This window comes from Chelmon rostratus, chromosome 8, assembly GCF_017976325.1.
Source record: "Chelmon rostratus isolate fCheRos1 chromosome 8, fCheRos1.pri, whole genome shotgun sequence".
NCBI lineage: Eukaryota > Metazoa > Chordata > Actinopteri > Chaetodontiformes > Chaetodontidae > Chelmon > Chelmon rostratus.
The window spans coordinates 9,870,974-9,887,041 of record NC_055665.1 but is presented as its reverse complement, the minus strand read 5'-3'; the positions used below and the strand labels follow the sequence as shown (position 1 = coordinate 9,887,041).

The window sequence follows — 16,068 nt, the reverse complement described above, 5'->3', positions numbered from 1 at the left end:
AACAGGCGCTGCATCCTGAGTTACATTCCTCCAAGTAAAAGCACAGAACATGTACTAAATGTACAATCATAACAACTGAAAAGCTGGGTTTACATTCATGTTAGCATGCTGCACGTTGTTGTACTCTCAGTCATATTTAGCTTATTTAGCTCAGGAACCCACAAAGATCTGATCAGACTGATTCTGTCTTCAGACATATTGTTGCTCCACTGGATGTTACAATAGGCAAACCTTGAAAAGTCAAATTCACTCATTGAAATGATTCTTTGCTGTTCTGAGTGTGGTGGTCAACAGTGGTGGAATATAACAAGTACATTCACTGTGCACTGTTACAAGTGAATGTCCTTTTTTATAGTAACGTGTATTTTGCTCCAATACATTTGTCTTACAGCTACAGTTGCTGGTCACTTTGCAGATTAAGATTTTACACACAAAGCAAATGATCATCATGCTGCTTACACACTTGTCCAGAGCAATGATGTAATATAAAATAATGTTATACTGACAGGTTACGTGTTCCTGCATCAGTATTTTTACTTTTGATATTTAAAGTAAATTATGATGATAAAACATCTGTAATTTAAGGACATTTTTGGATAGAGGAATCTTGCAGAAGACCTTTTTTCCTTTTTCAGCCACTGGTGGTCAATATAAACCTTAATCACTCAGGTAAAGAACTTCTTGCAGAATTGCAGGGCTGTAGATCATTTAATTTAAATGTCTGAATTCATTTCATGTTGTAAACAGGAATAATATTTGGCACAAACAAGACTTGAGCTTTGCTGCATCATTTCTCCTGGAAGGTTGTCACATATTATTGAGCAAGTTATGTTTATATATAGATAATTTTGAGCAGAATAAGATTCACATATGCATTTATACAGTTTGATATAAAAATATAAATGACATATGCATGTTATCACACACAATTTTAAATACACAAACAGAACCGTCTCTTCTCATGTCCTTGGTTCTGGTTAAGCCCTGGTGGTTCCTGTATACTGATGAGAGACGAGGGAGGAGAGAATAGAAAGAAAGGGGGTTTGGGTTGAGGGATGCAGAGACGTAGGAAGTAGAATGTGATTAGGGGCGTGGTCCTGTTACTGAATTTAGTTATTAAACATCTTAAACATCTACATACACGCAAGAATAATACCCAAGAAATGCAAAAAATAAATGATGATGGTTTTCCAATGTGAGAGTTTCCACTTTGTCTCAGGAATGATACACAGTATCATTTCATATATCATGAATTATCATTCTCACCTGCCACTTCCTCTTAAATCAACCCTCTCAGAGTCAGCGCACTGATCAGCAGCGCTATAAACGACCAGCAGGGAGCATTGCAGGATGCTTCATGAGGGAAAAAAGAGGACAATTATAATCCAATGAAATGCTGTGAAACTACAGGGAAGAAAACCACATATGTTCCTGTTGGCTAATAACTTGATGCATCACCCACCAACCTCACGTGAAAAAGTGAAATCTCACCTCTCAGATTTAGAACTGTAGAGTTTTCCAACATGGTCACCATATTTCTGGCAGTGCAGGTGTAATTCCCAATGCTTTCTGCCTCCAACCGCTCTATAATATACATGGAGTCATTAACACGTGTCTCATTGCCGTTGAACATCCAGCTGAAGTTTGCCGGTGGGACGGAGTCTGCTGTGCACTGCAGCGTCACTCTACGGCCAGGTGCTGCTGCTGACGGTCCAGTGATTGATATGTTATGTGGTCCAACTGCATAGCGAAGAGACATATCCATAAATGCTTTTAATAATGACAAAGAATTATTTTTTTTAATCTATCTATAACAACACATTAATCAACATTTCTGTAAATGTGCCAGTCCGTAATAACAAGATGGCATAAAGGCAGCAACACAGAGCTGCAAGCCACTACTATAGACCTTAACTGAAGATTTCAACAAATACATTCAGATTTCATTTTGAAATGAGCGTCCAGCGTCTTCATTGCTATAAATCCTGACCAGAGGCCCACAGTGAGCGGTACTCACAGTTGACTATGAGATTATGGGTCGCAGTCATGGTGCTGACTGGGTTGCTGACTCGGCACTGGTAGGTGCCTTGGCTGGAGCTGTGAACAGGCTCTATGAACACGGTCCTGTTGCCCACGGAGAAGCTGACCCTGGCGCTCGGGCGGAGAGGCCGACCATCCTTCATCCACACTCTGGTGCTGATGGAGCCGGAGGCCTCGCAGCTGAGGTTGGTGGAGCTTTTATCTTCGATCAAGACGGCTTCGGGGCTGCGGATGACGGCTTCGGTCACCAGCTCTGGTCAAACATAAAGAGTGTCAGTCAGTGAGAATGTTGACAGAAAGAAATTGATGCCTTGTCCCAACAATCAGCAGCCATGGGCTTTACTAAGCACCTGCCGAAAACTCTTAAAATTTATCATCATAATGTAATGGGGGCAGCCGTGGCCTAGAGGTTGGAGAAGCGGCTTGTGATCGGAGGGTCGCTGGTTAGATTCCAAACCGGACTGGCAGAAAAATTTGTGTGGTGGAGTATCAGCTTGCTGATCTGCCCTTGAGCAAGGCACCTAACCCCCCTATATGCTCCCCAGGCACCTGATGCGGCAGCCCACTGCTCCTGTGTGTTTCACTGCATGTTGCATGTGCATGTGTGTGTTTCAAAAACAGTGATGGGTGAAATGCAGAGAAGAATTTCCCAGTTTGGGATCAATAAAGTGAATAATAAAAAAAAAATTAAGAAGTTAACAAGAATGGTGGAGGTCAGGCTGAAGTCTTGAAGAAAACTTTATGAGAGAGCTCACAGGATTGCTAGAAAGGCAAATCAAACCCTCCATTTGACTGCAAAACACCTTGAGGAAGATTTACCAGACTCTTTAATGGTGGTGCATTGTTCTACTGTGCTGCAACACCTGCACAAATATGACCTTCATGGAAGAGTGCATGCAAGACGGCCCAAGAATCTCACAGAACTAGAAGCCTTTCGCAGGACGAATGGGCAAAAACACTCCAAATAAAAACTGAAAGACTCTTAGCTGGCTACAAAAAGCCTTTACAAGCTGTGATACTTGCCAATAGGGGTGTTAATAAGCAATGGCCATGCAGGGTGGCCAGACTTTTGTTTTCCTTTTTTGCTATTTTGAAGCTGTAAAAGACGGAAATAAAAACTTATCTTGATTAAAATATAAAACAAATGTGGAGTTTTTTTTTTAACTTTATGTTGTTTGGAAATAAATACATAGTATATTTTGACCAGGGGTACCCAGACCTTTGCATGCCACTGTATTCTAGCAAATCTTTCGCAATGTTATAATTCCACAATGGCACAACACAATTTTATTCAGTCCTGATTTACTATTTTAATAATCTATATACTTCTTTTTTTCCACATTAATCTTAAGAGTGGCTACCCAGCATTTCACTACACATATTATACAAATAAATCCTATGAGTCCTTGAATCATAGTAAGAATGTTTGTGTTCATGCAGGTAAAAGGAATGAATGAATCAAGTAGAAGCTAACACTAGAGCGTACTAACCAACAGCAACAATACAACTAAACCACGACCTGTGGCCTCAAAGAACTTTCTCAAAGATTTCAAATTGATGTAATGCAATGTCAGCCTGGAAAATGTAGCAGTTACTGCAGGATTACTGTACTGGATTTAATTATATATTGCATTATTATATAGTGTCCATCACAGGTAACAAATAGGATTTTCTGCAGTATCAAGAGATATTCATTCAAACAAAGATTTCCGTTCTAAAATAGTGTCAGAATAGGAATTAATATCAACGCATCATTAGAACATAAAACCCACCATACACATTCAGAAAGGTCTTCCCCTGTTTCTGCGGCTCTCCGTCTGGTACAATGGTGACAGTGTACTCCCCGCTGTCCTCTGGCACCAGGTTCCTGAGCTCCAGGGACCCCGTGGCTCTGTCTAATGAGATCCTATTGGTATGTCCTGGGTCTGTGATGTTGATGCTGCTGGAGGTGATGATGTTCACCCCTTTGAAGCTCCAGCTGACTGACATAAATGGCTTCTCTGGAGGTCTGAGGGTGGTGGTGAACTTCACCGTGCCTGCCACAGCTCCGCTAAGGGGTCCAGGAGGTAAGATCCCCTCACACATACCTTATGAAATAGAAAATAATGTGAGTCCAGTGTGGCGTTAATGTTTAGTCAAATGACAAATCTATGCTATCAAAGCAACAAAATCGATGATTTAGGGCATTTGAATTGAATCTACCTGAGAAAACAAGCACCAAACAAGCAGCAGTCCTGAGCATCTTGTGTGAATAATGACTTATGTGACAGTCCTCTCTGAAATCACAGTCCTCTCTGAAATCAAAAACAGGAAGAGTGACGGGTGCTCCTGCTCTTTTATCGTCCCACACCCACTGCCCAACTCCAGCCCCCCGGCCCAGCCACGTAAAGCACAAATACTGTTTACGATGCTACTGTGTACATACACCAAAATGCCTGTGGGTATATGTTCAGTCAGGAGTTAACCAGGTTGATGGACTCTGTTGGACCAGTGTGTTCTTATAGAAACATCCTTTGATCAGACAAACAGTGGTCGGCAGTATTTCAGGAACAATTCTTCATCTCAAGTCAGAAAAAGTTGGAATCAAAAGACAAAGCATCAACAGTCAACAGCTCAACACGTATCACCTCTCTCATCCAGCTTTCACATGATCTTGCCCCTAAAAAGTGCAATAGAACATAATCCTTTAACAATAAAACAGAAAGCCACTGAAATAAAAAATGTTAAATAATGATTTTGCTGGAGATCTCATTCTGCCAGACACCTCATCGATAAAGCAATTCTTAATCTCACAGCCAGTCCTCATCTTAATATTATTTCCCACTTAATAAAAAAAAGAAAATTAATAATAAGAAAAAGAAAGCTGCATCATTTTTATGTGTAAGGTCATGTAATTACTGAACATTTAATCAACCATCAATAATGAACATTAACTCTAATTAAGATGATTAGAATGAACAACTTCTTAATCTATAAATGATCCAAACTCTGCATTTATGTATTGACACTTTCTACCAAACCAGAATTAATAAAAACAGGCATGAAAACACATTATTTTGACTGTCGTCAGGCTGTGCACTGGTCTGAATTACATTAATTACATTAAAAACAAGCATTAATTAGTTATGCATTGATTAAGAAACATATCTTTGTCCTAAAATGAGTTGAATAAGGTCTTAACATTAATCCATTTATAAAGTAACTTAGCAACAGACCAGCCGTGAATATAAATGTATTAGGCAATATTGTAAAGAGTCTGAGTCATGGTGGTGGAGACGTGCTGTGCATCAGTTTTATGAGCGCTTCAGTAAGTGGTTTTGGGTCTCTTACAGGATCGTGTTTGGGAAGCAGCAGTGACCCATAGCATTCCTCCAGAAGGAGGATCAAAGACCTCCAGGAGACACTTAACCTCCTTCAGACAGCTTGGCAAACAGGCCTCTGGCTTCAATGTCTGCAGACAGACTGAATTTTAAATTGGAAAAAACTGTAGTGATATATCATGTCGTGCCTCTGTTCTTCCTGTTTTTCAAACCACCAAAATGAATCACAGTCCGTCCAAATACTGTGGCACAACGATCAGATTAGCTGAGATGATACTTATAGTTTAATACAGAAACCAAAGTTTATGTGATACAAAGTGCATTTTAACATATGGAGTCATGCTACATCTCTGTAAGGTTTTATGAGCTCTGAATGGATTCTTTGGCTATTCCAAGTCTGTAAATATGTCAGAGTATGTAGTCAGTGGTAATGTAAACGGGAGACCATCGTTTAATAGACAGCATTTACATTCAAACCAAACCCCTTTTTTCAATATATCCATGTTGTGGAGATCTGCAGTCCTTCCTCCTTCTCTCTCTTTTGTAATCCTGTGTTTTTTCCCCTCCTTGTGTCTCTTGTCTGTCTCTCCCTTGTTTGCCTAGTGAGTGACATCACTCCAGGGCGGGGCTGGCAGGTCGGACCAACCTGTCCTCTGATTGAATGCACTTGTGCGCAATCACACAATCAGGACCACATGGCCAGACAGTATAAAACCCCGGATACACAACCAGTATTCGTTGAACTGCCTACCAGTGTGGTAACAGCAAGACCTTCATGTGCCCAGTACCTCAGTCTGTCTCGTATCTGCTTGTGCTCAGTAAACTCACCTGCTCATGTATTTTGTGCTCAAGTAATCCCGGTCAGCCACCCTCGTTTGTGCCTTGCCCTGCTCTCCCTGTGAGACTGAAGGGGAAAACCAACCACTCCAACCCTCGTCTGGATCTGACATATGTCTCTTGCTTTTTCTGTCAGAACCCGGTGTTAGAGTCTGTTGAACTTACTTAGTTTCTAAGTCTGTTTTACAATAAACATACTAGGGTTGCAATTAATTATTTAGTCTCTAAAAATTCCCACCAAAAACTGAGGTCCCAGATATCTTGCTCTGTCTGACAAAAGTCCAAAACCCAAAGATGTTCAGCTTACTACAGTGTGAAATGTGAAAAGCAGCAAATATCATATTTAAGATGAAACTACAGACTGTTACACATTTTTCTACTACTATGAATCATCAAAATGTGTTTTTTGTCAATCAACTGACTGACTATTCATTTCACACACACACACACACACACACACATTTCATGTAATGTCCCAGAAACAAAGTGCTGACTGACAACGTTCTCCTTCTGTTTGCAATGACATAAGAGGTTCTAAAGAGTTTTCTTCATTAAATGGGCTCCAGCACATTTCTGACACCAAAAGGAAGTTTGTATGTTCGTCCTGTTTGGTGAAGACAAAAGCTTAACCTTGAGATTCTACAAGAAGCAAATTAACATTTAGGAGAGAACGTGGGCTGTATTATGTGTTTGATTTTGATAAAAGGTGTTTAAATCGTCTCAACATTTTTGATCTTTCAGCTAAGTCAACCCGTGACCTCTACAGAGTGTAGCTACTGCAGAGCCTCGCCTGTTGCTAATGAGTTAATATTTTGCAGCTGAGAAAGCCGCCGTTTTGCATCTCATAAAATTCTAAAAATACATTTACTTAATTATATCACCTCACCAACAAGAACCCTCTTACGCTGAGATTATTTTCAGTGGTTATTGTTAGTTTTTTAATCGTGTTTTTGCTGTTTAACATTTGCTGCTTGAGAACTTTATCACTTGGTATGAAGGTAAAAACAGATGCAGACTCAGTGGTACTGACATGCAATAACAAGTACACCATGATGTGCTTTATCCTCCTACAAGATCACACAAGATCACCATGAATTAGGATTAATCTAGGTTATTGTAGAGATTATAGAGTCATATATTGTGCAAGGTGTAAATTGTAAAACCTCTTGAAATTTGTGATTTGTGTTATTTGGCTATATAAATAGAATTAACATGACTCGCCGCTGAGAGCCAGGTCATCGCTTTGTTTACAGTGCTCGTAGAACGAGAAAAGTCAAACATATAGCGGAGGACCAGTAAAAGCATCTGTTCTCACCAATGGCGGCTATATGAGCTTCAAAGATAAGATTAGTGAATTAAATTCAATGAAATAAAAATTTCATGATCCCCATAGGGAATCTGCCATCATTAAACTCTGTTGAGTGAGGCTGCCATGTCTGATCAACTTTTACTTCAAACAAAGTCCCGTTGAGTTCGGTGGGAATTCTTTGGCTTCTTGTGTACAGCTCACATTATGACACTTTGGCCTTGGAAAATTAAATAAGGCGAAGCTTTGCTGACACCAATGGAAAAAACAACTTTGTGAAAAAGCCCACTGTTGAATCATCAGGTTGATGTTTAATTGATATTTTTAATATTTACTTTAAACTATTTTTATTTCAGTTATTTGCAGCTTTTGTGAGATGTTCTGTCCACACAACTATTCGTTTGAAAGCAGTTCTTTGCACAACCATCAAACATTTTCAAAAGGTCAAATGAAAGCTGCAATGCAGCCGCTTCTAACATCAAACGCAGCACAGTGAGCAGCAACATGAAGGAGGCAGAAACTGGTTGGGATGAATAAATACATTAAAAAACAAAAACACTGCTGTTTTTCTTTGACACCGTTGATCTTGGAAATTACAGAAGGCTTCTTATGAGTGTGTTCCCTCATTTTATTTATTCTGCAGGAGGAAGCGGTGACTAATGAAAGAAAGAGGATTTATTGTTTTAATCAACACTACAGCTCCAAATATTGTCAGTCATTGTTTGGCAAAAGCAAGGTGTCGATTATGAGCCAATATGAACAACAACAGGGAAACAGAGCTACTAAAGAAAATACAGTGAAGCTCCAACTGAACGGACTTTAGTTTTTGTTTGTGGCACATAGTCAATATACTAAGTACAGACACAATATGAAAACTAAAACTCAAAGAAAACCCATGTGGACACTCTTCAGTCTGAGCTCTTGTACAGGATCAGACAGAAGGTCCAGAGACCGGTGGAACAGGGCAGAGGGTCTGGAGTCAGCTGAGCAGATCAGCTTAATGTTTGACCCCTCCTCATCATGTTCTTGTGATGGAGACAGCTTCAAATTCATATTTTTTGGGCCAAATGGGGGAGAAGGCATAAAACCGTATGGTCACCAGTGAAAGAGTAGTAGCTTGAGAAAAGCTGCATGTTGCAAGTCCAAAATAAATTAAAAAAAAGCTTTAACGTGAAAATATGCATTTTACCTGTGTAACGTGTCCAATAAGTGATGGGTTGTATATATATATAATACATATACTTTTAATATATACCTATATATATTTAGAAGACAGCACTCGAAAATACTCCATTGTGATTGGTAAATGGCTCAAATTGAGCGGTGTTTATTTCTCGATAGATGAGCGGCTGCTCAGGAATTCCTAACAGTCATAGACTAAAGGGGCAATCCCTTAATGTGGCTGGACAACGAAATGTCCCCAGCAACAAAGACAAGAAAAGTAAAGAACAACGCTGGACCGTCTGCTCACATTATTATTATTACTATTATTATTATGATTAAACTTTACAGGCATTAAAATGACACTACTTTTGCAGACTTGATGGACATCTTCTCCCCCATTTGGCCCAGAAACTATGAATTTGAAGCTGTCCCCATCACAAGAACATGATGAGGGGGGGTCAAACATCAAGCTGATCTGCTCAGCTGACTCCAGACCCTCTGCCCTGTTCCACCAGTTTCTGGCATTTTTTTCCTGATCTGGTCTAGTAGTTGAAGCCAGTGGTTAAAAATAATTCCATTTACTTAACAACTATGGCCTACTTAAGTCCAACTTTGAGGTACTTGTACTTGAGTAATTCCATTTTATGTTACTTCCTACTGTACTCCACTACATTTATTTGATGCATTTAGGTACTTGTTACAAAAGTAAAAGTACAAGTAGTTGTTATTACACACATGGTAAATGGATGTTATAACAAGCACTTTTGCTTTGGTTCCTATGAGTATATTTTGATGCTAATACTTTTGTACTTATACTGAAGTTAAATTTTGCAGAAAGGATGAAACAACTGCAGTTCCAACAACATGATATTATTTGAACATGGGACTTTATTTACTATATTTAATATCAACGAATTTCTTTAAATCCATCATTAAAAATGTTAATAAGTTCAATGTTTATTTTTTAAATGAATAATTGATGTCTGAATGCTGTGAAGTGATCCATAATCATTTATACCAAGTCTAGCACATAGAAAGTAAACTAGTAGTGAATAAATAACATAGCATCCCCTCCCCCTGTGGCTCAGTGTGAAGGGGTCATTACTGTTAAGTGTGTCGTTCAAATGCTGAGCTGCATCGTTAAACTAAATACAGCTATCATTTACCCTGTACCAGCCAAATACTGCAACAATCAAACAGCAAGGAGCACAATAAAAAGTAATTTAGAGAAAAACGCTCCTGACATGATGGTCCTAATAATCATGAATCAAGCTGCAAATTAAAAGGTTTATCCAGCATTTGCATGCAGATGCTGTCACATGAAAGACTGATTATGCAGGTAAGCACTGTAACTCACAGCTGATGGAGAGGTTCACTAGCTCACTGGTGTAATTACTGAAATTATTGAGCACATGACACATGAATGGCCCCTGGTCAGAGTGTCACATTAATTATAGGGAGACCAGAGCCTCCATCAGTGAGCTGAACCTCAAAGCTGCCGTTCAGCAAGAGGAAAGAGGGGTTGGCTCCAGAGGCGGAGCAGGACAGACTGACAGAGCTTTTGAACCGATGTACAAGAACACTGCAAGTGTTTTAAAGCATATCATTGTAAACGACCTTTGTGTTTAGAAATGTATAGAATGGGGATCTAATTGTGTCACCCAGGAGCAGAACACAGAAGCTGAGGCAGGTAGTAGACGCAATGAGGAATTTATTAGCACCCAAAATGATCATTTGCAGGCAGCAGAGTCACTTTTTCCAGAGCAGAGCAGTGGTTGAGCCGTGAGCTGCTGAGTGAGCCCGGGAAGGCAGATACATTGGCAAGGGAAGACTGAGCAAGGGGAGGTCAGAGTGCTGATCCAAAGATGGTTCTGTGTAGTTCAGCAGTGGGTCAGAGGCAGGAGTCGAAGCGGGGAGGCTGCAGCCATGGAGAAACAGCTATTCGGAAGAGTTTGATCAGACCGAGAGATTCAGAAGGACGGAACAAGACTAACTGTGCAGCTGAGTCTACGATCTGGCGGTATGGTGGAGTTCAAGCCTGGTAATTAAACCAGAGAAGATTGGAGATGACTAGCAGTTGGCTGTCCGACACCTGGGGATAAGAGATACATTAAATCCATTCTAGGTATAATAATTGCAGTCTTCAGTTACACAGTTTTTTATAATGGCTTTGAACTTTCACAGGGAGACAAAATCATGAAGTTGTTGTTGAATAGGAGAAAGCTGCTCTGTCAACGTCTTGGAAAAATCCTCGGTACCCGTTTGAACAGCCATCTAGAGGAGATTACACAGATATGAAGGGAGTTTACCCAGTACGGCTATGCAAATAAAAATATACCAATTCTGCTGTCTCCTTAGGCCTGTGGGTGCTATGAACATCTGAACAGATGAGGAAGAAGAAGAAGAAAAAGAAGAAGGAGGAGGAGGAAGATCATTTATAAGATAATAATCATGATGAAACTGCAGAAAAAAACCTTGAACAATTACAGGCTCATACTCAAAATGCATAGATGTTAAAAAAAATGTGCCGTGACATATTAAAGTACAGCTAGAAGCAGGTACAATAGACTTGAAATACAAGTACTTGAAATACGGTGTCCGATTAATAAATCTTACTCAGCAGCTCCAGCTCAGCTGTTCCGTGAATCAGCTCTGCTCTGCATGGCACGATGATTAATTCATATTCTTTGCTGTCTTTCTCAGTCAGGTTTCTATGTACCAGAGATCCAGTAGATTTATCCAGACTGATCCTGGATGAAAGCCTTGTTCCACTACACTGTTTGAGGTTATGTCCCACTGAAGCTCCAAGTCAATGCGAGAAATGGTTCAGCGGCCAGTTTCACAGATGTTGTGAAGGTTAGACTTCAGAGCAAACACCTGCTGAAATATGAATATGATTAACCAATATTTCACAGCCTGTAGTTCTATTGATGATGAATTTGAAACGCACTTTTAATACATTTCTCACCTGAGGAGAGGAACACAAGCATAGTTAACCTGAGGTTAGTTCATGGTGTATTCCTCAGTTTGCTCCTCTTCTAATGTTATCTAACCTAAGACTGCTGTCTGTGTCTGCAACAATGAAATAAGTGTCCCTACCTGAGATTATCCACAATAAATCCAACATGCTATAAAGACATCCACAGACTTGACATGCTTTATTATTACCTCTATTATTATCTCTATTAATCCTTTGTTATTGTGGCTCATTGTTTGTGCACTAATTTGATCAGATCCGACGTTTTATGAACAAGAGTCAGAGTCCATTCTAGCAGATGCTAAGATGTAAATTTTAGTCTCAGGGAGAGTTAAATATCCAGGAAGATATCCTGCTCAGTAAATCACATCAATACCACTTTGCTTAATACCTTTTATCCACCATCCAGCCTGCCAGAACAACTACAGTTATACACCACTGGAGGGCAGCATACTGCAGCTTTCAGCATGAAAGCTCAGTGCAGACTCAAATGATTTGTCACATTACTCAGGCATTTGCAACACAGCAGTGGGACAAGACTTATATAAGTGCAGCTGCCATAGGACCACATTTATGAGGAAGACTGATGATTAGTGTCAATAAAGCTTAGGCACCAATCAAGAGTAAAATTGAGAGCCACAACTTCATCATAAACATATATTTTTCTACAAATATGTTTCCCCTTTAGATACATACTGTACAAATGCACAAAACATATAGAACAATAAGAGTAATTTCATTGCTTCGGTTATCACAGCCAGAGTTAAATACAGACACATTCACCACTGTTTAATAAAAGCACTCCTAGCTGAATTGTTTAGGTGCAATACAAGCTCGCTTCTTATTTTCAAATAAAATATTTTAACAGTTGAAGCTCAGATAATTATCACCCAAATCTTTCTGCTCTATTTTAGCTCGTAGTTTTGGGTTGGAAGAACTTCCTGTTTCTGGCAGAAATTTTTAGCTAAGAGCCCTGATGCATTACCATCGTGTACGCTACCTGCTGAAAGGAGAGTGATATTGGACTTGCATTCAACAGGTGGCCAGAAATGCAGCAGAAATGCTAGCGTTGCTCTGTAGTGGATGAGTAATTAGGAGATGGTTTGCTAAGACATTAGATATAAAAATGAATAAGGTGACAAGATGTCCTTTGTGGAGCTCCTCTTCCTCCAGGGGGCCTAAAAAAAGTCAGTCAATGCCGCTTTAAGTGCATTTATAAAGCTGGTTGTGTGACAGTAACACTTCCGCATACATTAGTAATCCTGTTACTGTAAGGGTGCACTGGATAAATAGATGTATGTATGCATTTGCGTCTCCTCTTTTCTCCGTGCAGGTGAAGATTTTACAAGCGATGTTGTTTTCATGTTTTTCTGCATCTGCAGGGCAAAAAACCCCAAACATTTGATTCAAGCAGAGTCACCATTTTCATTTACTGTAAACAAAGTGGTCAGGAAAAAAAAGCCTCAGAATAATTTCAAAACTCACCTTAACATGGAAAAAGCTTTGAATTTATACGTTCTCATACACTGCTGAAGTGTTCTCATACACTTGTTCTTCTTGTTCTAGGCAAAAAAAAACAAAACAGTTCACTCATGAACACTTTGTATAATTGTGATGTATTTTAGGTTATTCTTTGGTCAATAGATGTTATTATATGCACGATAGTCTAAGTGTAGAATGAAGTAAGATGAATACTAACCTTTATTAGGAGAATGTGGGGGAGTTTTGTTGTTCATTCTAAACGTTAGAAATAAAGCATTGTTCAAATGTGGTCACACAAACAGAAGCTACTCAGAATTCAGACAGTAAGATGTGAGGTGTTTGGGTAATGTTTGGCTCGTGGTCTGTGAAAAGACTTCAAAGGAAATTTCTAAACTTTAATAGAAGATTGTTAACTGATGGACAATTAGTAGGCGATACAACAGCTATAAGTATTTACATTCTTGAGTATAGAACATATGTTGCGAGACGAGCCAAAGCGGCACATAAGGAAGTGACCCTTGGTTCAAATTCAGCCTTTGGTAGCTTGACTTATCAAAGTTTAACTGTCACGACATCGACCTGATTCATGCTCACACTCCCTCCTGGCCTGCAGAAACCCTTCTGTTCACAACATTTCCCATCACCTGACCTCCACCCACACACCTCATTCTCCGCCATATTGTCTGCCTGATTCCTGCCTGCTTTGCCTGTCTGGTATTGACATTAGCCTGTTTCTGACCATTCAAACTTGGTAGTACTGAGCTGTTACTTTTATCATGATTATGATTGGTTCTAAATGATAAAAAAAATGGCTTTGTTGTTATATCTCTCCACTTACTTTCTTTTATGGATGCAGTACCCTCCACCAGCAGCTGCTCCACAGACGACCACACAAGCGATGACGATTCCAGCGATGCAACCAGCCGAACAGCCTGATGTTTGGTCTGGGATGGCTTACATAAAAAAGGGGAAAGGACATTAATTTTACAACATTGTGTAAACAGAAAGTGTCTCATTGTGGTTGTGAATACAAAGCATTCAATCATTTCTCCACAGATGTCACACATCAAAGTTTGTTGGAGGTTTGGGGGAGTATCACTGCTTATGTGAAAAAAAAGAGCTGCGTCAAATCTGATAAATAGCTTCAAGTGGTGTCACTTGAGTCAGCTCAAGACTAAAAGTTTGAAAAAAAAAAATTGTCATGTCGCTGTCGAACCCTGGCTCAGCTGCATTAAATTTATAATCTGACAGTATTATCCTGCAGAACTGCAATGCTAGATTTTACTCTTTACCGGGGCTTTGAACCGGTTCAAGGAACGAAAACAAAAACCGGGAACTTTCTGTATTTTACATTGAATTGAAACGAAACCGGAACGTAATTATTTTTTATGTTCCGGAACAGAAAAGCTTATAAAAAATAATGGTAACCGGTTAATACCGGTTTTTATTTCGTTCCTCAAAGTTTCTGTACATTCAAGTTTTGTATTTGCGTTGAACAAATACATGTCGTCACAATAATGTGGACTTTACATGAGTCCATAAAAAATTTGGTATCAGCATTTATAGTCTTAGCAGTAAAAATGAGGCCATTGCTCATCGGCATCAGTGGCCAAATTAAACTATTCAAATTTCAGTTGTGATGCAGTTAAATTTCTTGAGTGCAAAACCATCCTAAAAAATACATGAGACGTTAATTGAGAGTGAAAGTTTATTTTCAACTTTTGAAACAGTAATTGAAATGTTTACTTAAGGTCCACTTACTTGTTTTTTATCCACACTTTCAAGCACATCTCTTAGTTTTCAGAAGTCATTCGTCATGTAGCCTGGAGTCATGAAGATTCTCATTCTCAAGTCTATTTAATTCACAAATGTTATACATAACCTCCATTCAGCACTGAAAGAAAGAGAAACATTTGCTCACCATATACGTCCAGTCTTGTGGTCCCAGTCTTCTGTTGTTCTCCACGTGGTATAATGGTTACTCTGTATTCTCCACTGTCATTAACAGACAGGTTCCTGAGCTGCAGAGATCCAGTAGAGGTGAAGAGGGTGATCCTGCTTTCATACCCTGGCTCAGTTAAGTTTTCAACATTGACAGTGATTATTGGTTTATCACCAAATTGCCAGGCCACTGATATAGGTGGAATTTCTGTTGGAGCCAGTGTTGTAGTGAACATCACTGTCCCTCCCACGGCTGCATTGAGAAGACCGTCCGGCAACAAACCAGCTCCTCTGGTTAAACCTGGAGGAGACAGTTACAGGTCTGAGAAGAACTGTAATGAAGACAGGTCACTGTGATGATGTGCTTAAATCTCAGTGACTCTGGTTCATGAACCGTATTATGTACTAAAGTATATTATTATTATTATTATATTACTTTTCAGCTTACTTACATTCAGTGTACGGTATATGGTGATGCATGATTTTATGCTACTGAAGTAGTTGTGCTCAAGCTGTGGCCACAACATTTACTACATGAAGGAAATGCTGGACTGCACTTCTCAGAGTTTGGAGGAGAATCCAGTGTTACACTAAATGGATCACACTCTGTTTTAAATGACAAGGGTCAGGGATGTATAGCAGGAACTTCTCCATCCACTGCACCTGTGGACCGAACTCATGTGTCTATACGCACTGAAATTACTGCCAGTGAGGAGCTCATACCATCTTATTGTTAAAAAAACTGAACGACTCATTTGCAGTTGCATTTTATCTCCCACCGCTAAATAGGGAGGTGGTGTAATCTGGCTGTGAAGCATCACAGATGATCACATTCTTAGAAATAAGTGAATAAATACTTGCTTTTATTTGCTGTATCAAGTGTTGAGAGCTCACCTGAGATGACTCCCAGGATGATGAAGTGTATCACTGCTATTTCCATTTCGTCTGTAGAATCACAGAGTATAACAAGAGAGAAGAGGGGTCACACTTTTCCTTCGCTA

General features: G+C 39.5%; 1 protein-coding gene across 1 annotated transcript; it reads right to left on the bottom strand.

The window, feature by feature from the left end:
* Positions 1–1,279: 1,279 nt before the first annotated feature.
* On the bottom strand, positions 1,280–6,196 carry LOC121610271 (carcinoembryonic antigen-related cell adhesion molecule 6-like). The gene is made up of 6 exons (XM_041942289.1): positions 6,189–6,196; positions 4,243–4,334; positions 3,813–4,127; positions 2,018–2,293; positions 1,492–1,740; positions 1,280–1,353 (listed from the first exon to the last, which is right to left on the bottom strand). Exons 1-6 carry the CDS (start codon positions 6,194–6,196, stop codon positions 1,280–1,282), a joined length of 1,014 nt encoding a protein of 337 aa, XP_041798223.1.
* Between the last annotated feature and the right edge of the window lie 9,872 nt (positions 6,197–16,068).